General features: G+C 36.2%; 1 protein-coding gene across 2 annotated transcripts; it reads left to right on the top strand.

Moving 5' to 3' along the window:
• On the top strand, positions 1-21,000 carry snx2 (sorting nexin 2). Of its 2 annotated transcripts, none has more exons than XM_079384776.1 (15): positions 1-374; positions 4,813-4,918; positions 7,606-7,742; positions 9,195-9,264; positions 9,668-9,711; positions 9,790-9,931; positions 10,005-10,083; positions 11,044-11,119; positions 13,979-14,092; positions 14,948-15,041; positions 17,317-17,522; positions 18,353-18,496; positions 19,668-19,748; positions 19,835-19,906; positions 20,435-21,000. In XM_079384776.1, exons 1-15 carry the CDS (start codon positions 291-293, stop codon positions 20,483-20,485), a joined length of 1,500 nt encoding a protein of 499 aa, XP_079240902.1. In that variant the 5' UTR covers positions 1-290; the 3' UTR covers positions 20,486-21,000. The 2 variants fall into 2 exon arrangements, 1 of the variants encoding a protein (XP_079240902.1); XR_013782358.1 differs by having other exon boundaries at positions 220-374; positions 18,353-19,229; positions 19,340-19,748.
• The last annotated feature ends 839 nt before the right edge of the window (positions 21,001-21,839 follow it).

Here is a 21,839-nt window from a genome sequence, read left to right as displayed (position 1 = left end):
GTGTGTGTGTGTGTGTGTGTGTGTGTGTGTGTGTGTGTGTGTGTGTGTGTGTGTGTGTGAGTGGGTGTGTGTGTGTGTGCACACACCTGAGAATGTGTGTGTGTTTGTGTGAGTGTGTGTGTGAGTGAGTGTGTGTGTGTGTGTGTGGGGGGGGGGGGGTGTTGTGGGCGTTCTGCGCTGTGAGGGCGGAGCATGAGCTGCATGAAGCGCTTCTGTCATGAGACTGAGACTGGGTCACATGACAGGCTCATCACACTCTCGCTCAGTTTCTCCGGCTGTTATTGTGGAAGATGGCGGAGGAGAGGGATCCTCCAGCGCTGTCGGGTTCTGCTCAGACGGAGGGCGACGAGGATCTGTTCGTCAGCGCGATGGAGGTGAGATGAAGCTGCTGTCGCGTTCACCGACCCCCCGCGGCCGATCGACACGCCCTTCTGCTCACACACTCTAATCACAAATCAATATTCATAATCAGCCAAACATCAGCGGCGTATTTCCATCTGATTCTGACAGATTTCATTGAATTTCATGAGAGTAGAGATGCGAGTGCGCATGCGCAGCAGGGTTCTCTCCGCACATCAACACTGCGTCGCGTCAGCGCAGACTCGCGGTATTACCGTCGACAGATCGAATCATCGTCATCAGTTCACATTAGAAGCGTGTTCCGTTCACATTAGATTCGCAAACCAAACTGATAACGTGAGGAAGCCAAAGTAAGAGTAAAACATGATTTTTGTATAATTTTTTATCTGATTTGGCCAATAAACTTAAAATAATATTAGTGTTATTTTGACATTTGCCCAAGTATGTCATATTTTTTTTATTATAAAAAAAAAAAAAAAAAAATACAGCATCGTGGTATTCTCTGTGTGGAACAGCAATGTTATGTTTAAATATGCAAATGAGGCATTATCTCATTAAATATGCATCAATTTGAATGCATTTCCAGCACATACATCAGAAGATCGGATGAATCCAGGGTCATAATTCTCGTCATATTAGAGTTAAAGGTTTTTCTAGAAGGGATTCTGGATTTCTCTTATTATCACTGAAAATACTGTCAACAGACTGAAATCAAACACATTTTACCATGTTTTTAGGAGTGAAATGTATAAACCAGTGTGAATGACATATGAACAAACCTTCAGAATATAGAGAGGAATAAAACTATAAAGTTTGCTGTTTGTAAGAGAAAATAAACTCTTACGGATTGTGTTTGAAATCTACAAATATACAAATGCAATAAAATAAACACTTCAGTGTGTGTTTTGCATGTTTTCTTTCCAGTAGACTGAAAGAAGACACGATATGGAAATAGAGCAAAAGCTCAGAAAACTATAAGTGCATGAAACATCAGTTTTGCTTATGCTTCTGTGAAATGAATGTAAGAATATCTCCGTCATAAGCGCCAGATGAGATCTGCTCATGTGATGTTTACACCCCGTCAGCAGATTCTGAGACCCTTCACTCTTCCTGTGCTTCTGGTCACGGGTTTGTCCTGAGAGAGGAACACGTTTATGACAGGAGTGAGTGAACATTAACTTTAATGAGCTGAGGAGAAGAGGCGAGAGTCACAGTAACTGATGGAACTGATCTTCATTTGTGACTCTATTAGTTCCTGCAGATCTACTGAACAAACTCGGATCTAAAGGAAAAAAGAAAACATTTAGTTACAAAGCTTATAATAACTATATATATTTAAAATAATTAAAATAATATTATTATATAATATAATATTATATATTATTAAAATTATAATATTATTTTATAATATACTGTATGATTGTATAATATGATATTATTAAAATTATAATATTGTTTTATAAAATAGATCTAATAATATATATTTTAAAATTTTAATATTTTTTATAAAATATATATTTAAAAATTATAATATAATATTATTTTATAATATTATGTATTATTGTATAATATAATAAATATTATTACAATTCTAATATTACTTTAGAATATATAATAATATTATATATTTTAAAATTATAATATTGTTAAAAAAATTATATAATATATATTTTAATGTTATAATATTATTTTATAATATATTATTATATAATAATAATAATATATATTTTAAAGTTATATTATTTTATAAAATATAATAATATTAAATGTTTTAAAATTATAATATTATGTTATTATATATTATTATATAATATAATAATAGTATATATTTTAAAATTATAATATTATTTTATAATACAATGTAATATTGTATTATAATAATATATATTATTAAAATTAAAGGGGAAAGGGGGAAAGGGAAGTGGTGTGTGGCCAAGTATGGTGACCCATACTCTGAATTTGTGTTCTGCATTTAACCCATCCAAGTGTACACTCAGTAGTGAACATACACCCGGAGCAGTTGGGGGTTCGGTGCCTTGCTCAAGGGTCTCACCTCAGTCGTGGTATTGAGGGAGAGAGTGTTGGTTATTCACTCCCCCCACCTACAATCCCTGCCGGACCTGAGACTCGAACCCACAACCTTCAGGTTACAAGTCCAACTCTCCCATTAGGCCGTGTGTGTGCGTGCGTGTGTGTGTTCTGCGCTGTGAGGCCACGAAAATAATATATTTTTATATAATATAATAATATTCAGAATGAGCTTTATTGGCCGAGTATGTTTACACATACAAGGAATTTGTTGTAGTGACAGAAGCTCCACAGTGCAACAGAAAGACAGCAACAGGACAGGACACAGGTAATAAAAGAATAATATACAAATATTCAAATAGGCAATGTACAAAACAGCAAAAACACAATATATAATATAGACAACTATGTATATACAGGTCAAGTATGTGCAAATAGAAATGAGAAAATTAAAATTAGTGAGTGTGGTGAATGGATAGTGTATTAGAGTTGTGTGTTCCCCGTTTATTGTTGAGTGTTCATGAGATGGATTGCCTGAGGGAAGAAACTGTTCCTGTGTCTGGTCGTTCTGCTGCTCAGAGCTCTGTAGCGTCGACCAGACGGTAACAGTTCAAAGAGGGAGTGTGCTGGATGTGAGGGGTCCAGAGTGATTTTACCAGCCCTTTTGCTCACTCTGGATAAGTACAGTTCTTGGAGAGAGGGGAGGGTTGTACCAATGATTCTCTCAGCAGTCCAGACTACCCTCCGTAGTCTTCTGAGGTCAGATTTGGTAGCTGAGCTGAACCAGACAGTTATTGAGGTGCAGAGGATGGATTCAATGATGGCAGAGTAGAACTGTTTCAGTAAGTCCTGTGGCAGGTTGAACTTCCTCAGCTGGTGAAGAAAGTACAACCTCTGCTGGGCCTTCCTGACAATGGAGTCAATGTGAATATCCCACTTCAGGTCCTGGGAGATGGTGGTGCCCAGGAATCTGAATGACTCCACTGCAGTCACAGTGCTGTTCATGATGGTGAGTGCGGGGAGAGCAGGGGGGTTTCTCCTGAAGTCCACGATCATCTCCACAGTTTTGAGCGTGTTAAGCTCCAGGTTGTTGAGACTGCACCAGACAGCCAGCTCCTGAACCTCCTGTCTGTAAGCAGACTCATCACCGTCCTGGATGAGGCCGATCAGTGTGGTGTCGTCTGCAAACTTCAGGAGCTTGACAGAGGGGTCTTTAGATGTGTAGTCGTTGGTGTAGAGGGAGAAGAGCAGTGGGGAGAGAACGCAGCCCTGAGGAGCTTCAGTGCTGATGGTTCGAGTGCTGGATGTGAATTTGCCAAGCTTTACTAACTGCTGTCTGTCTGTCAGGAAGCTGTTGATCCACTGGCAGACGGAGGTGGGGACGGAGAGCTGAGTTAGGTTATTCTGAAGGGTTTCCGTGATGATGGTGTTAAAAGCGGAGCTGAAGTCCACAAACAGGATCCTCACATAAGTCCCTGGTCTGTCCAGATGCTGCAGGATGAAGTGCAGTCCCATGTTGACTGCATCATCCACAGACCTGTTTGCTCTGTAGGCAAACTGCAGGGGGTCCAGTAATGGTCCAGTGATGGACTTCAGATGAGCCAAAACCAGTCTTTCAAATGATTTCATGGCTACAGACGTTAGAGCCACAGGTCTGTAGTCATTGTTATAGATTAGATGAGTCCTGGTAGGAATGCACATGTCCTCACAGAAACTGATATAAGATGTTACAGTCTCTGTGAGCTCGTCCAGATCAGTGGCAGCGGCTTCAAAAACACTCCAATCAGTGAGGTCGAAACACATTCAAAATATATTATTTTATTATATAATATAATAATAGTATATATTTTATATATTTTAAAATTATAATATTATTTTTATCATGTAATATATGTTATTACAATTATAATATTATTTTAGAATATATAATATCATATATTTTAAAACTATAATATTATTTTAGAATATATATATATATATTCTAAACTTAAATTATTTTATAATATATTATATATTGTAAAATTATTTTATTTTAGAATATATTTTTATATAATATAATGCAATTATATATTTTAAAATTATAATATTATTTTAGAATATATTATTATATAATAAAATAATATTATATATTATTAAAGATTTAATATTATTGTTTCAGCTGAGCTGAAGTGTGAGGAGTGTCACTTCCAGCTTTTTTTAGTGGGAAATGAGCTTCATTTTTTCAGGGTGAAACTAACAGTATTATTAGAGTATTATTGTTAGATTTAGATGATTTACAGTTTTCCAGATTGATGATTATTTTTGTGATCTCCTGACTTAGCTTTGAATGTTTGTGCTGTAAAGTGTTGGTTGGTTGATTCATCTCTGGCCGGTTGTTGTATTGTCTCTGATGCGGCTGACAGAACACTGTGTTTTCTCTCTCAGTCTCCAGAAGCGGCTCATCTGCCTGCAGAAGACATCAGCCCCAGCTCTAATGGACCCAAAGCAGAGCCCATGCTGCTGGACGACGACCCCGATGACCTCTTCGCTGGTCTGTGACTCTATAATCAGAGTTTGATTATAACGCAGTCCCACTCTCTCTATATGTTAAAATCAGTCTCCAATCCAGTAATGAGCCGTTTACATATTCAGAATCTGGAGCTTCAGGATTGGATAGTTTTGAGAATGTTCTGTTTCGATTGGCTCACAGTTTGAGGCACAGCAGAACATTGATGTCACATATTCTACGGTTCAAATGTTTGTGGTCAGATATATATTTTTTTTTAATGAAAGAAATTAATACTTTTATTCATCATTGATGCACTAAAATGATCAAAGGTGACGGTAGGCATTTATAATGTTACAAAATTTATCTTTCAAATAAATACTGTTCTTCTGAACTTTCTATTCATCTGTGAATCCTGAAAAAAAGGAATCACAAAAATGAATTCCACAAAAATATGAAGCAGCACAACTGTTTTCAACATTGATAAGTGTGTGTGTGTATATACAGTGGTGTGAAAAAGTGTTGCCCTCTTCCTGATTTTTTATTTTTTTGCATGTTTGTCACACTTTAATGTTTCAGATCAAACAAATTTAAATATTAATCAAAGATAACACAAGTAAACACAACATGCAGTTTTTGAATGAAGTTTTTTTTATTATGAAGGGAAAACTAAATCCAAACCCACATGGCCCTGTGTGAAAAAGTGCTTGCCCCCTAAACCTAATAACTGGTTGGGCCACCCTTAGCAGCAACAACTGCAATCAAGCGTTTGTGTCCTTTATGTTCTTTTAGCTCAGCGGCGGTTTTCGTCTTGGAACTCTGTCATGCAGGCCATTTTTGCCCCGTCTCTTTCTTATGGTGGAGTCATGAACACTCACCTTAACTGAGGCAAGTGAGGCCTGCAGCTCTTTAGATGTTGTTGTGGGATTTTTTTTCCCCTTCATAAGAAAAAACCCTTCATTTAAAAACTGCATGTTGTGTTTACTTGTGTTATCTTTGATTAATATTTGAATTTTTTTCAAAAAATTTACTAATCAGCCAATCACATGGCAGCAACTCAATGCATTTAGGCATCTAGATGTGGTGAAGAGACTTGCTGAAGTTCAAACCGAGCATCAGAATGGGGAAGAAAGGGGATTTAAGTGACTTTGAACATGGAATGGTTGTTGGTGCCAGACGGGCTGGTCTGAGTATTTCAAAAACTGCTGATCTACTGGGATTTTCACGCACAACCATCTCTAGGGTTTACAGAGAATGGTCAGAAAAAGAGAAAATATCCAGTGAGCGGCAGTTGTGTGGATGAAAATGCCTTGTTGATGTCATAGGTCAGAGGAGAATGGGCAGACTGGTTAGAGATGATAGAAAGGCAACAGTTACTCAAATAACCACTCGTTACAACCAAGGTATGCAGCATACCATCTCTGAACGCACAACACGTCGAACCCTGAAGCAGATGGGCTACAGCAGCAGAAGACCACACCGGGTGCCGCTCCTGTCAGCTAAGAACAGGAAACGGAGGCTACAATTCACACAGGCTCACCAAAACTGAACAATAGAAGACTGGAGAAACGTTGCCTGGTCTGATGAGTCTCGATTTCTGCTGCAACATTCAGATGATAGGGTCAGAATTTGGTGTAAAGAACATGAAAGCATGGATCCATCCTGCCTTGTCTCAATGGTGCAGGCTGGTGGTGGTGGTGTAATGGTGTGGGGGGTGTTTTCTTGGCACACTTTGGGCCCTTAGTACCAATTGAGCATCGTTTAAACGCCACCGCCTGCCTGAGTATTGTTGCTGACCATGTCCATCCCTTTATGACCACCATGTACCCATCTTCTGATGGCTACTTCCAGCAGGATAATGCACCATGTCACAAAGCTCGAATCATCTCAGACTGGTTTCTTGAACATGACAATGAGTTCACTTTCATCAAATGACCTCCACAGTCACCAGATCTCAACCCAATAGAGCAGCTTTGGGATGTGGTGGAATGGGAGATTCTCATCATGGACGTGCAGCCGACAAATCTGCAGCAACTGCGTGATGCTATCATGTCAATATGGACCAAAATCTCTGAGGAATGTTTCCAGCACCTTGTTGAATCTGTGCCACGAAGAGTTAAGCCAGTTCTGAAGGCAAAAGGGGTACGACCCGGTACTAGTAAGATGTACCTAATAAAGTGGCCAGTGAGTGTATATTTATATAGTAATTTTTATTCTTATGTCTACTTTTTTCTTTCTATTCTCTTGTTTATGTATTATTTTTATTTATTTATTTCCCTGGAGCTCCTGGAGTCTATCTATCTTCTTTGTTTTTTTATTTTTACTCTTAGCCCTAGTTTTTGTTGTATATTTTATATGTATATTTCATTGATGATAACAATCATGTTTGTTGAGCAGTAAATCAGTATATTATAATGATTTCTGAAGATCATGTGACTCTGAAGACTGCAGTAATGATGCTGAAAATACAGCTGCAGATCACAGAAATACATTACAGTTTAACACATATTCACAGAGAAAACAGCTGCTTTAAATTCTAATAATATTTAAAAAAAATTTACTGGATTTTTGATCAAATAAATGGAGCCTGGGTGAACAGAAGAGACTTCTTTCAGAAACATAATAAATTGCATATTGCATTACAGCCCATGTTTTGTTAATAATCAGCTGAAGTATATAAGCCTGGTTTTCTCAGCAGCGTTTCTTTAACTCAGATTATTTCTGTCTGTCAGAAGCGACGGAGGAGGTGTCTCTGGACAGTCCAGAGCGGCAGCCGATCCTCTCGGATGGACCATCGCCCGCCATCACGCCCGTGACGCCCGTCATGATCAGCCCCAGAGTGGACATGTTTGACCGCTCGCCGGACCAGGTGAAGCATGCTTTACTGTCATCTCATCTCATTCTCCTCATATCTGACAGAAGATGCGGTTTAACTCACAGAATCACATCCAGTTGGACTATATTTCACTGTTTTCTAATATTACAGATTGCTATTGTTATGAATTTGATCTAATAGTATGTTATTTCTGAGTCATTGGAGTGTTTTTGAGAGATTGATTAGAAGGAATCAGTTCAAGAGTCATCTGTGAATGATTCAGACTCCACTGTTTTCAGACAGGTTTCCTAAACACTTCAAACCTCTCACTCTGTGTTCAGCTCAGATTAGAAGATGCCACATCAACAAATACTATAGTCATTTACAGTAAATACTGTAGTGTTTTGAACCATACTGTAGTATAGTAAAGTGTATTATACTGTATATTTGATAGTATTTCCAACACTTTGAGCATGCTGTAGTATTAACTATAGTGACCTGATCAACTCTAATAAATCCTGTAGTTATCTGTAGTTTTTACTGCAGTAAACTGTAGTGTATTGTAGTATAATATACCCTATAGTTGTAGAAAACTTGAGTAATGTGTTTATATTACTATAGTTGTTCTATTACCACAGCTACTATAGAATTACCACAACACATTCATTCAAGTACTTTACTATAGTATGGTTCAGAAACACTATAATATTTACTATAAATTACTATAGTATTTTTTTCATGTGACCTGTTCTGGCAAAATGAGTCACAATGAGCAAAAATGAGTTTTTTTTCTCATTCTCTATTGAAAGCCCTTCAGAATGATGCATGATTTGTTGGAATCAGACGAAACATAACTGAGCTCCAGCTGTACATTTAGACAAAAACTGATTTAAAGTTTCCTGAAGGTTCCAAAGCAAAATCACCAGCAACATTACATCTTTCCCCACTTCCTTTCTTAATAATCATCATTCAGAATCACAATATAGATGTTTTTAATGTATCTTTGTTGTTATAAATAAGAGCCAATGCAAACTTTCCTTAATAATAATTACTAGATTAATAATCAAAATATAGCTATTTTTTATTTTCTCTTTTTTGTTATAAATAACAGCCAATGCAAAAAAAAGAAGAAATATAAGAAAGAAACAAGTGTATAGTGTATTACTTTTTTATTTTACATCAAACATAAGCATTCAAGTAAGAAAAACAAATAGTAAAATATAAAAATCACTTAAGTGTGTTCATTAAAAATGAATAGATTAAATTACTGCCGTAAATCTGTGTATAGTGTGCGCTTCGGATGAGAATCAGAAAACATACAAATAAAGATGATTATAGATGTTTAATTATTATTTGGAGCATTGGGATCGCTAGACGAGGGGAGCTTAATGAACTCGTTTTTGTGAAAACCATCAAATTCGACCAAAATAAAACAAATTCACTTTTTTTTTGCCTGTAGCTCAAAACTGACCCGTTTCTCATATTCACTGGGTTTTTCCTCTCTAGGATGAAGATGAAGAGGAAAACAGGGACACGTTTGACATCCAGATCTCCGTATCTGACCCTGAGAAAGTTGGTAAGGTGGACGCGGTCAATCGATAGACCTTTTCAAATGTTATCAGGAGCAGGATTCGCTCTGAGCTGCGTTTAGCGACTACAACACCGGAAACTAAACTAAACCAAGAGTGTACTTTTACATTCATGATGCCTACATACTCCCTGCTAGAAAAACTCAAGCGTTAAACATGTTTACAGTCGCTCATTTAGAGCATTCATCCTTTCATTCACCATGTTTTTGGTCAGAAATCAATTTCTGTGACGTTTTGCCCCAAAATATCAGTCAGAGTGAATGTTGATGAACACACTCGCGTCCGTCTCGTATAACCTTGCAGTTTCCTTCAGTATATATATATATTACCACATTTTCTTGTGTATTTGTGCACACATGGTGATTGTGATGAATTTCTTTGTTTTTCTAGGTGACGGCATGAATGCGTACATGGTCTATAAAGTGTCGACCAAAGTAAGAAAGGCTTCAGATTCTGGTCTGAGATGCTGTGGATCTTCTGGAAGAATTGTGACTCATTCTCTGTGTTTGCAGACCAGTCTGTCCATATTCAGCAGAGACGAGGTCTCCGTCAAGAGGCGCTTCAGTGATTTTCTGGGTTTGCACAGTAAATTAGCCTCCAAGTACATGCACATCGGCTACATCGTTCCTCCTGCGCCTGAGAAGAGCATTGTGGGTAAGTCCATGCAGGAATCATCAGAGACGTGTTCTGCTGGCGTCAGATTCATGATGAATGGTGTGTTTTTCAGGAATGACGAAGGTCAAAGTGGGGAAAGAGGATCTGTCATCAGTGGAGTTTGTAGAGAAGAGAAGATCTGCTTTGGAAAGGTATTCAAACTAATTATTTTAATGAGATGTGCATTCATTTAGTCACTGATTTTAGTTTCGTTCAGCGCCAGCACAAGGGCTGGGTTGATTTCTTGATTTTAATCGATTCTCATTTTGATGAACCGATATCGAAATGATCTGCGCTGTTTTATAAAAGTTAATGTTCGAATAAAATATTATTTGTAGCTCCACCCATCCAATAATCCTAATAATCCTAGTGCTTCGTTACTTTAAGTCTCAGCTTTCAAATTCTGTCAGTTTTATCACTAAATTCAAGCGATAAATGTGTTTTTGTGGCTCTTCAGTGTTGGGTTAACACATTACACTGACAAATATGATTCTCTTACTCAGTGTTTCTGTCTTGTTTTCTAGAATAAATATCTAAACATTCTTGAATCAAGATGCATTTACTGTACAAGTAACATGATTTAAGATATTAAGTGTCTTCTGTAAAAAAAAAAAACATTGTTAGTTTTTCCTTAAAACAAGCAAAAATATCTACCAATGGAGCAAGAAAAATAATCATGTTTAGCCTTTGAATTAAGATGATTTTTCTTGCCCCGTTGGCAGATATTTCTGCTTGTTTTAAGGAACAACTAACAATGTTTTTTTTAACAATGTTAGTCTCTGCAGTCTGGTGTTTTCTGTTCGGCTGATGCGCTGGAAAGATCACTCGTGTTCTGCTCTTTTGTGGCTAAAAGGTTAAGCAAGAAATATTAGATAAATAATTATGGAGGTTTGCTGCTGTCCTGCTGTTCTCGCTGCTGCAATCCTGGTTTTGCACAAACTGATGAATCGAATGAAAATTACAGTTAAGTGAGGCGCTGACATTTCTCTGGCCTTTTTATCGGGCAGCTGACTGACGTGAAGGTCAGCGGCTCGGCCGGCGCTCCTCGGCTCTGCTGTAGACTTCATCTGCTACAGAACTGGATCCTGATGGGAGATGTGTTTGTGTTGCAGGTATCTGCTGAGGACCGCCAAACACCCGGCGCTGCTCAAAGACCCCGATGTCCTGCAGTTTCTGGAGAGTTCAGAGGTACCTTTGCCGTTTCTGCAGACGATAGATGTTTTATATGGGGTCGTCGTAATATCAGACAGTTACTGAGCTGCTCCTGGATTTTATTCCCATATGAATCCGCTACATAAGTCGTTTTTCCCATTGCATGTGCAGTTTACAGCATTTTGTAGCTTTAATAAATTGGCATTAACAATAACTAGAGGTAAAAGCTACTATTGACAAATTGCTAAAAAATTTACCGTTTCTTATATGGAAGCTCATTTCTGACACATAAGAAATGGTCAACAAAAAAGTCAATTGTGGGATGAAAAAAAAAAATGCAATCTCCTTTTTTTTTTTTTTTTTCACACAATTATGACTTTTCTTTTTTGAGAAAAACAGTCAGTATTGATAGATCTGAACACTGAATGATCAGTGCAAGAAATAAACTTAGAATTGCAAGAAATAAACTTAGAATTGCAAGAAATAAACTTAGAATTGCAAGAAATAAACTCTGAATTGCAACAAATAAACTCTGAATTGCAACAAATAAACTCTGAATTGCAACAAATAAACTCTGAATTGCAAAAAAATAAACTCTGAATTGAGAAATAAACTCTGAATTGCACAAAAATAAACTCTGAATTGCACAAAAATAAACTCTGAATTGCACAAAAATAAACTCTGAATTGCGAGAAATAAACTCTGAATTGCGAGAAATAAACTCTGAATTGAGAAATAAACTCTGAATTGAGAAATAAACTCTGAATTGCAAGAAATAAACTCTGAATTGAGAAATAAACTCTGAATTGAGAAATAAACTCTGAATTGAGAAATAAACTCTGAATTGCAAGAAATAAACTCTGAATTGAGAAATAAACTCTGAATTGCGAGAAATAAACTCTGAATTGAGAAATAAACTGTGAATTGAGAAATAAACTCTGAATTGAGAAATAAACTCTGAATTGCAAGAAATAAACTCTGAATTGAGAAATAAACTCTGAATTGAGAAATAAACTCTGAATTGAGAAATAAACTCTGAATTGAGAAATAAACTCTGAATTGAGAAATAAACTCTGAATTGAGAAATAAACTCTGAATTGAGAAATAAACTCTGAATTGAGAAATAAACTATGAATTACGAGAAATAAACTATGAATTACGAGAAATAAACTCAGAATTGCGAGAAATAAACTCTGAATTGCGAGAAATAAACTCTGAATTGCGAGAAATAAACTCAGAATTGTGAGAAATAAACTCAGAATTGAGAAATAAACTCTGAATTGCGAGAAATAAACTCAGAATTGTGAGAAATAAACTCAGAATTGAGAAATAAACTCTGAATTGCGAGAAATAAACTCAGAATTGAGAAATAAACTCTGAATTGCGAGAAATAAACTCTGAATTGCGAGAAATAAACTCTGAATTGAGAAATAAACTCTGAATTGCGAGAAATAAACTCTGAATTGCGAGAAATAAACTCAGAATTGAGAAATAAACTCAGAATTGTGAGAAATAAACTCAGAATTGAGAAATAAACTCTGAATTGCGAGAAATAAACTCAGAATTGTGAGAAATAAACTCAGAATTGAGAAATAAACTCTGAATTGCGAGAAATAAACTCAGAATTGAGAAATAAACTCTGAATTGCGAGAAATAAACTCTGAATTGCGAGAAATAAACTCTGAATTGAGAAATAAACTCTGAATTGCGAGAAATAAACTGAATTGCAAGAAATATAAACTAAGAATTGACAGATATAAATTCAGAATTGCATGAAGCTCAAAACTGCAAGATATAAACTTACCAAAGATATAAAATTACCATAAACTTGCAATTCTGAGAAAAATGTCTTTAAAAAATCTAAAAAAACCTCAATTATCTTTTGTAGTTTTATTTTTTTTATTCTGCTGCAGAAACAAAAATTCAGAATTAAGAGAGATTCACTCAAAATTGTTACAATTGTGCATAATTTCGCAGTTATCTTTTTTGTTTTATTCCTCGGCGGAAACAAGCTTCAGTATGAATGTGAATGTCTTGACTGTTTAAAGCACTTCAAATGATTGTAAAAACATGCATGCAGATGTTTTTGTGTTTTCTCCATTAAATTCAAGTGAGAAGTACACTATATTATGTACAGTGCTGCTCATAAAGTCACCCGTTGAAAAATGATTCTCTTACTCAGTGTTTCTGTCTTGTTTTCTAGAATAAATATCTAAGCATTCTTGAATCAAGATGCATTTACTGGACAAGTGAAATGATTTAAGATATTAAGTCTTGTTTTTTGTAAAAAAAAATATACAAATTTTGTGAGTTTTTGCTGAAAACAAGCAAAAATATCTGCCAATGTCTTACCCCATTGGCAGATATTTCTGCTTGTTTTCAGCAAAAACTAACTTTTTTATTTTTATTTTATTTTTTTTTAGAAAAGACTTAATATGTAAGTAAATGCATCTTGATTCAAGAATGCTTAGATATTTATACTAGAAAACAAGACAAACACTGAGTAAGAGGATCATTTTTTCCGTGTGATCACCTCCTGAATAACACACCGAACAGATCCAATGCATTTCTGCTTCTCCGGTCTCTGATTTTCTCTTTATAGGCCCAAAAGCGGCTTTGGCGTGAGCGCCGAGAATGTCTGTATTAAGTATGTATAATGGAAGACTGCAGCAATTGTAAAGGGCTAAACGCTCGGGCCGATTGAAAGCTATTTTTGCCCGCGGGCCCTCTGAGAGTTTTCCAGGGTGAAGCGTATTAAATTGGACCGGCATTGAAATGTACGGGACTGGAGAAAATCCCGGTGCGTGGCGGGAGGAGAAACGCTCCCCACGGGACGAGGTCTGAGCCGCGGCCTGTTAACCGGTTTGTTTGCCCTTATTTGTCATTTTATCCCAGCTGCCGCGAGCGGTTAGCACACAGGCGCTGAGTGGGGCCGGAATATTGAGGATGGTAAACAAAGCGGCCGACGCTGTCAACAAAATGACAATCAAGATGAATGAATCGGATGCGGTAAGGCTCTGATTTTTGGACTTGAATAATGAGATGAATTAATGAGCTGCTCTCTGGCTGCAATCCTAAGTGTGTGTGTGTGTGTGTGTGTGTGTGAGAGAGAGAGAGAGAGAGAGAGCGGGGGTCAGGACATGTGACACGATTGTGCTCTTTATACACTGAACACAGCTTACAGTCAGTACAGTGTCACACATCCAGCACACTTACATGGAAACATGGATATAACACAGCTTATAACAGCATATATAGGTTCGTAACTGGCTTCCATGAAGAACCTTTGACAGCCTTTCAAATGCTCAAAAGATTCTTTAGATTACGCTGCAAAATATTATTCTCTTACTCAGTGTTTCTGTCTTGTTTTCTAGTATAAATATCTAAACATTCTTGAATCAAGATGAATTTACTGTACAAGTAACATGATTTAAGATATTGTCTTTCTAAAAAAAAAAAAAAAAAAAAAAAATATAGTTTTTCCTTAAAACAAGCAAAAATATCTACTAATGGGGTGAGAAAGATAATCTTAATTCTAAGGCTAAACAATTGGCAGATATTTTTGCTTGTTTTAAGGAAAAACTAACAAAAAAAATACAGAAACAAGACATTATATCTTAAATCATTTTACTTGTCAAGTAAATGCGTCTTGATTGAAGAATTTTAGAAATTATTTTTTAGATATTTATACTAGAAAACAAGACAAAAATACTAAGTAAGAGAATACATTTTTGCAGTGTGGAAATGTTATTCACACTAAACTTTGTTTTTTTTTATTATTATTAAAGAACTGAGTACTGAGCTTTATTTTTAAGCATGCGTAGCGTTATATTGATGGTTTCTTCACTGTGTTTGTGTATAAAGTGGTTTGAGGAGAAACAGCAGCAGTTTGAGAATCTGGACGTTCAGCTCAGAAAGCTTCACGCTAGTGTGGAATCACTGGTGTTTCACAGGAAGGGTAATAATACTAATAACATCATATAAATATTAAGAACACATGTTTCATGAGCTATCTTTATGATCTGATACACTAATAGTCAAAAGTTTGGGGTCAGTGTTTTTTGAGTCTCTTTTGCTCACCAAGGCTGCATTTATTTGATCAAATATACAGTAAAAATGTGAAATTATCATTTAAAACGGCTGTTTTCTATGTGAATATCAGCTGTTTTAAATTCTAATAATATTTAACCATTTTTACTGTATTATTGATTAAATAAATGCAACTATTGATGAACAAAAGAGACTTTGTAATTATTCCAAACTTTTGATTGGATCATACAGCGGGTGAAATAAGTATTGAACACGTCACCATTTTTCTCAGTAAATTTATTTCTAAAGATGCTGTTCACATGAAATTTTCACCAGATGTCGATAACAACCCAAGTAATCCATACATGCTAAGAAAACAAAAATAGAAATGAAGTTATGTGTAATAATATGGAATGACGCAGGGAAAAAGTATAGAACACATGAAGAAAGGGAGGTGCAAAAAGGCATGGAAAGCCAAGACTCCAACAGAAATGATCAGTAATTATTATTATTTTATCCAAAGCGATTTACAAATGAAGACAACAGAAACAATCGATTGTAGTATTAAAACAACTAAAAAAAAAAAAAACAAATAGTGCAAATTTTTTCTTAAATTCAAGTAGTAATGGATTTTATTTACACTAAGTGAAAATAGCAGTCTTTTTTAGCAATATGTTATTTAGTGCAAATAGCTATAGATTATATTTACACTATGCAGGATTTTCTGCTATTTATACTACTTGTCGCAAAATAGTGGCAATTATCTGCACTTCAGTATTGTATTACATTATAAACCAGTACGCAATAATAACATATTGAGTGTAAATTATCATTTTAATTCAAATTATTAAATGGATGCCACCTTATTGATACAATAAAGCCCTCCCTACATCTACCCTAACCGATACTTTATTTTCAACTTTTTGGTTATTTCTTTAATTTTTATTGACAATAAATGCTTTTACGATGTGATATGAGATTTGAAAAGGGAGAAAAAAAGTTTGGCAAAAGGCGGATTCTAACCCAAGTCGATCGCGTCAAAAAGCACGCGCTTTACCATCTGCGCCACTGGATCTTACGATATAAAGCCGTTTTTTATAAGTTTGACAGGCCCTTTCACACGTTGGTGGGGACTTAGTGTAAATAGTCTCTGCCAAAAGGTGTAGGACACTCCATTTACATTATCAAAGATCATTATCATTAGCAGAATTAAAGCACTCTCAAAAACTCCCATTAATCACTGAAGTTGCTTACATTGTGAAATTAATATCTTGCTTACATCATAAGCACTTCTGCACTTTGTTGTTTCTGATGCGAGAAATCGGCAGAGAGCAGAATTCATTCAGGGAGCGCTGAACAAAACCGCTGCGATGACTCATCTGGACGCCTCTTATTGGTCATTGTACTCATAAACTCAACAGAATCACGTGTGATTGGTTATAGGGTGCTGTAGAAACACTCGGCTGTCTCTGGCTCCGTGACAGCCAGCGAAGATGAGCGAACAATTTAGCAGCTGATGATGAGCCGCACTGAATGATCTAATCACACCGGTGTGACTGTTTATTAAATATAAAAAATATTAGTTGGCTATTTATTGTCTTTTGGAAGCTGCATTCAAAATCCACTTGCCTCAAAAATCTGAGGGGAAATCACGGTCCGGGAGTAGCGGTGTTTCGGCTGGGCCCCCTCTGGTCCAGTCCCCGGGGCCCGTGTGTTAATCCGTCCCTGAAGCAAACTCTCGACTGGTTTCAGAGAAAGCAAACGGCCAGCCAATCACCGGACTTGAATCCAATAGAAAATAAGAATAAAGATCAGAGTTCATAGAAGAGATCCACAGATCCTTCAAGATTCGAAGACTAAATCACAGCTGAGCAACGCATGCCACTAGTTTCTCCTGCAGGAGGCGTCTTGAAGCTGTCGTCACCAACAAACGCTTTTGTACAAAGTATTAAATACATTTCAGTAGTTTTTCCCTGCGTCATTCCATTTTATTACACAGAACTTAATTTCTATTTGCTTTGTTTTCTTTGCATGTATGGATTACTTGGGTTGTCATCGACATCTGGTGAAAATTTCATCAACAGCATCTTTAGAAATAACTGAGAATAATGGTGATGTGTTCAATACTTACTTTACCTGCTGTAAATGCTGCAGAGACTCCTCACTGTTGAGCATCATGTTGCTGTTCTCTCTCTGACTCTCAGAGCTGTCTGTGAACACGGCGTCGTTCGCTAAAAGCGCGGCGATGCTGGGGAACTCGGAGGATCACACGGCGCTGTCGCGAGCTCTGTCACAGCTGGCCGAGGTGGAGGAGAAGATCGACCAGCTGCATCAGGACCAGGCCTTCGCTGACTTCTACCTGTTCTCAGAGCTGCTGGGAGACTATGTGCGGCTCATCACCGCCGTTAAAGTGAGCAGAAGACATCAGGAACGTTTCATACGGCTGTTTTTCCAATTAACTTCATTTACTGTCGTTTTCTGACAAGGCAAACATAAAAGATGCACTGCAAAAAATTATTTTAGTGTTTCTGTCTTGCTTTCTAGTATAAATATCTAAACATTCTTGAATCAAGATGCATTTACTGGACAAGTAACATGACTTAATATTGTCTTGTTTTCTGTAAAAAAAAAAATAAATAGTCAAGTTGTTAGTTTTTCCTTAAAACAAGCAAAAAATATCTGCCAATGGGGTAAGAAAACTAATCTTAATTCAAAGACTAAACAAGATTATTTTTATTACCCCATTGGCGGATATTTTTTGCTTGTTTTAAGGAAAAACTAACAACTTGATTATTATTTTTTTTTTTTTAGAAAACAAGACAATATTAAGTTATTTTACTTGTCCAGTAAATGCATCTTGATTCAAGAATGATTAGATATTTATACTAGAAAACAAGACAGAAATACAAAGTAAGAGAATGATTTTTTGCAGTGTATTTCCAAAAGAGAAAATCGAATCGGATGAAGCCGCTCTCGTTTGTTTCATTCACAGGATCATGCAAACAGAATCATTTGCTTGTTATTTAATATTTGCATCCTAACTATAATGACAAACAGTATGTTACTGTGATGTAAAATCACTCCTGGTGTGATATGAGGATTGCTCATGACATTTTGGCTGTGAAAGTACTAAAGCAGAACTCATTAATACATACAAGGCTATTTTTGGTTTCCTAAAACCCCATTCATGAGTGGAGGGCTTCATGATTTGAGTAGTTTAGTCATGTGTCTGTGCTTCAGGGTGTGTTTGACCAGCGGATGAAAACATGGGCCAAATGGCAAGATGCTCAGGTGATGCTGCAGCGCAAGAGAGAAGCCGAAGCCAAACTACAGTACGCCAACAAACCTGACAAACTGCAGCAGGCCAAAGACGAGATCAAGGAGGTACAGAACACCACAAACTCATAATGAGAGCGCATGAGTTCATGTGAGCCGCGCTGGGGCTGATGGGAGTTATCCAGCACGTTTCTTTCCCTTCCCTTCGGTTCATTCATATCTCTACTGTTTTTACCTCGAGTCACCTGACAGCTGCAGGACTTCATGACAGTTATTGATTCTTTTAAGCACGAAACCTTTTCAGCCTTTTTAATTTCTGCATTTTCCCCATCACGCCCCACGAAGGAGATCGAGGAGGTAGGACCCTCGCTTTGATTTGATTTGCTGTCTCCATCCGTCTCTTACACTCCTCACACATACTTATATTTGCATTATGTAGATCAGAGCCTAATTATGGATTCATCAGACGCACGTGACATGCTTACAAACACTACAGCGTCTTTTCCACTCTTTAACCTCTCACTTTAAAGGAATAGTTCAGCCGAAATGAAAATGTGCTCAAGATCAGGATGAGTTTATTTCTTCATCAGGTTTGTAGAAATGTGTCTCTGCATCAGTGTCTCAGCAATGGATGCTCTGCAGTGAATGGGTGCCGTCAGAATGAGAGTCCAAACAGCTGATAAAAACATCACAATAATCCACACCACTCCAGTCCATCAGTTAACATCTGGAGAAGATAAAAGCTGAAACAAATCCAGCATTAAGACGCTTTTAACTCAAATACCATAGAGTCCATAATCCATAATAACTCTTCCTCCAGTGAAAAAGTGCATCTCCTGTTGTCTCTCACATCAAAATTGGATTATTGTGATGTTTTTATCAGCTGTTTGGACTCTCATTCTGACGGCACCCATTCACTGCAGAGCATCCATTGCTGAGACACTGATGCAGAGACACATTTCTACAAACCTGAAGAAGTTCAGCACATTTCATCTTTAGGGGAACTCTTCCTTCACCAGCTGCTGGTTCATTTGTAGTATTTAATAAAAGCTGATATCCTGTGTTTAGTTGTAGTTTTTAATGCAGGATTCATTGTAGTTCACGCCCTTACTCCATAACTCATCATCATACGCTCACTAGACCTTCTGACCTGATGTGACTGTTTGTTCTGCTGATGACGGCCAGTTTTTCAGCTCTTTGTGTTTGTCACACACCCACACACACACACACACACACTGAAGTCATAAAGCCTCTTGTGTTTCTGTGTGTGTGTGTTTAGTGGGAAGGTAAAGTGCAGCAGGGTGAAAGAGATTTTGAGCAGATATCAAAAAACATCCGGCGAGAGGTTGGGCGATTCGAGGTGAGTTCAGCTGTCAGCGTGTCTTTGCTCTCGCTGTTAAACCCAACGCTGGTTTCTCTGACTTCAGTGTCTCTTTCTCTTCACAGAAAGACAGAGTGAAGGATTTCAAAGTCGTCATCATTAAATATCTGGAGTCACTAGTTCACACACAGCAGCAGGTACATGATCGGAGGAAAGAAGCATGTTCTCCAGATCAGAAGCACTGCAAATCATTCTCTTACTCCGTGTTTCTGTCTTGTTTTCTAGAATAAATATCTAAACATTCTTGAATCAAGATGCATTTACTGGACAAGTAAAATGATTTAAGATATTAGTCTTGTTTTTAGTACACTGAAAAAAATGAAACAACATTTAAGGTAAATAATTTTATTTTAGCTACATTTAAATTTAAAAAAAAATGTGAACGTTAGTCAACTGAATTAGTTTATTTAAATGTAGCTAAAATAAATTGATTGCCACCACTTACCTTAATACATTTAGTAAATTCAATGGTTTTTTTTTTTTCAGTTTAAAAAAATATAAAAATTGTTAGTTTTTCCTTAAAAAAAGCAAAAATATCTACCACTGGAGTAAGAAAAATATTCTTGTTTAGCCTTTGAATTAAGATTATTTTCGTATTATTTTCGTATAATAATTTGTAGTGAGCTCTAAAAGTTAATTTCATGTTTGTTTTGTCTGTTTTTCAGCAAATAAAATATTGGGAGGCGTTCTTACCCGAAGCCAAAGCGATCGCATAATTCATCAAACCACCGTCTTTCTTTATTCCACAGTATGATCATGCAAGAAACATCTGCACAGACTTAATGAAACCTAATGATAACACTACATTAATAAAAGCAGAATCTGAATCTCTTTGTACCTGTTTGGTGTCTGAAGATCAGCGTGGTCTCTTCACTCCGATGAAGATGCAGCGATCGGCTCATTCAGCTCAGATTGTGCGTTGCATTAGGCAATGATCCGGCAGGGGAAGGCCTTCTGAAGCTATTTCTGTTCTGCTTTGTCTCGTATGTACAGAATGAAGCATTATTCTCTCATAATCAGTATTTAAGAGCATCAATAATTGACGAGGCTTCTGGTAGCTCGTGCACGATGGACGGATATACATATGTATATTTTTTTTATTTTGCTTTGTAGCCTGAAATTGAGACGTTTCAGTTGATTCATTGTTCTAACAGATTTTTAATCACAAGTATTTTTTACTCTACATTCCTGTGCAACAATATCTGAATCTTAATAAAGGAATGGATCGGTATCAGAACTCGACTTCATGTTTTTGGCTTGTAGTTTCTGCACGCTAGAAACAAAAGTGTTGCTCAAAAAATAAACACATAATAATGTAACAGTTTGCATTAATCTTTTGGAGTTATGATGATTTCTAATAAAATTGTTTAACCAGCAAACTACACTTAGTTAGAAGAACTTAATATTTTGTTATAGAAACATAAATTTTAAATTGATGACTCAAAAAATATTAAGATAACTAATTTTTCAACAATTGAATGGTGGCCCTGGAATTAAAATTGCTATAATTTATTAATTATTTTGCATAAATTTGAGCTTATATGGTTAATGCAGCTTGCAGTTTCACCAGCAGTGGTTGGTAGTAATGCATTACCAAGTAATTAAGTTTCTGTCAAAGTAAATGATTACTCTTAATTATTCTGTAATTTATTTACAGTTATTTCTGATGTAATTGCATTAAATAACACATAAGCTAAAAATTCTATATAAAACCTATATAATTATATAGAATTATATAATTCTATATAAATTAAAATGCAACCTTGTCCATTTAAATACTTCAAGAACAGCTTGTGCAGTTTTATTTTATTTATTTGACAGAAATAAAAGCTATTCTTGTATTGTTGGTTGAGGTTGATATGGGATTTAGAAAGTAATTATAAGTAATGCAATACTTTTCAGAGATAGTAATGAGTACAGTAATCTAATTACACTGATGAAGATGTAATTATAAGCTCTACTTTTTAGCACAATGATAATCACATAAACTTAAACATTTAAACAAAAAAAATAAACAAACAGTCACAAGTCTCTCCATTTACTAAATAACTAAAAACAACATGAATTCAA

The sequence above is a fragment of the Barbus barbus genome (assembly GCF_936440315.1).
Source record: "Barbus barbus genome assembly, chromosome: 29".
Lineage (NCBI taxonomy): Eukaryota > Metazoa > Chordata > Actinopteri > Cypriniformes > Cyprinidae > Barbus > Barbus barbus.
Note: the sequence above shows the minus strand (reverse complement) of the source record. Positions and strands in the feature narration are given on the sequence as shown.

Coding starts and splice junctions, on each gene's coding strand:
- snx2 (XM_079384776.1), top strand. CDS start 291: ATGGCGGAGGAGAGGGATCCTCCAGCGCTGTCGGGTTCTGCTCAGACG. Junction 7,743..9,194: donor TTGACCGCTCGCCGGACCAG/GTGAAGCATGCT, acceptor TTTCCTCTCTAG/GATGAAGATGAAGAGGAAAA. Junction 9,932..10,004: donor GCCTGAGAAGAGCATTGTGG/GTAAGTCCATGC, acceptor TGTGTTTTTCAG/GAATGACGAAGGTCAAAGTG.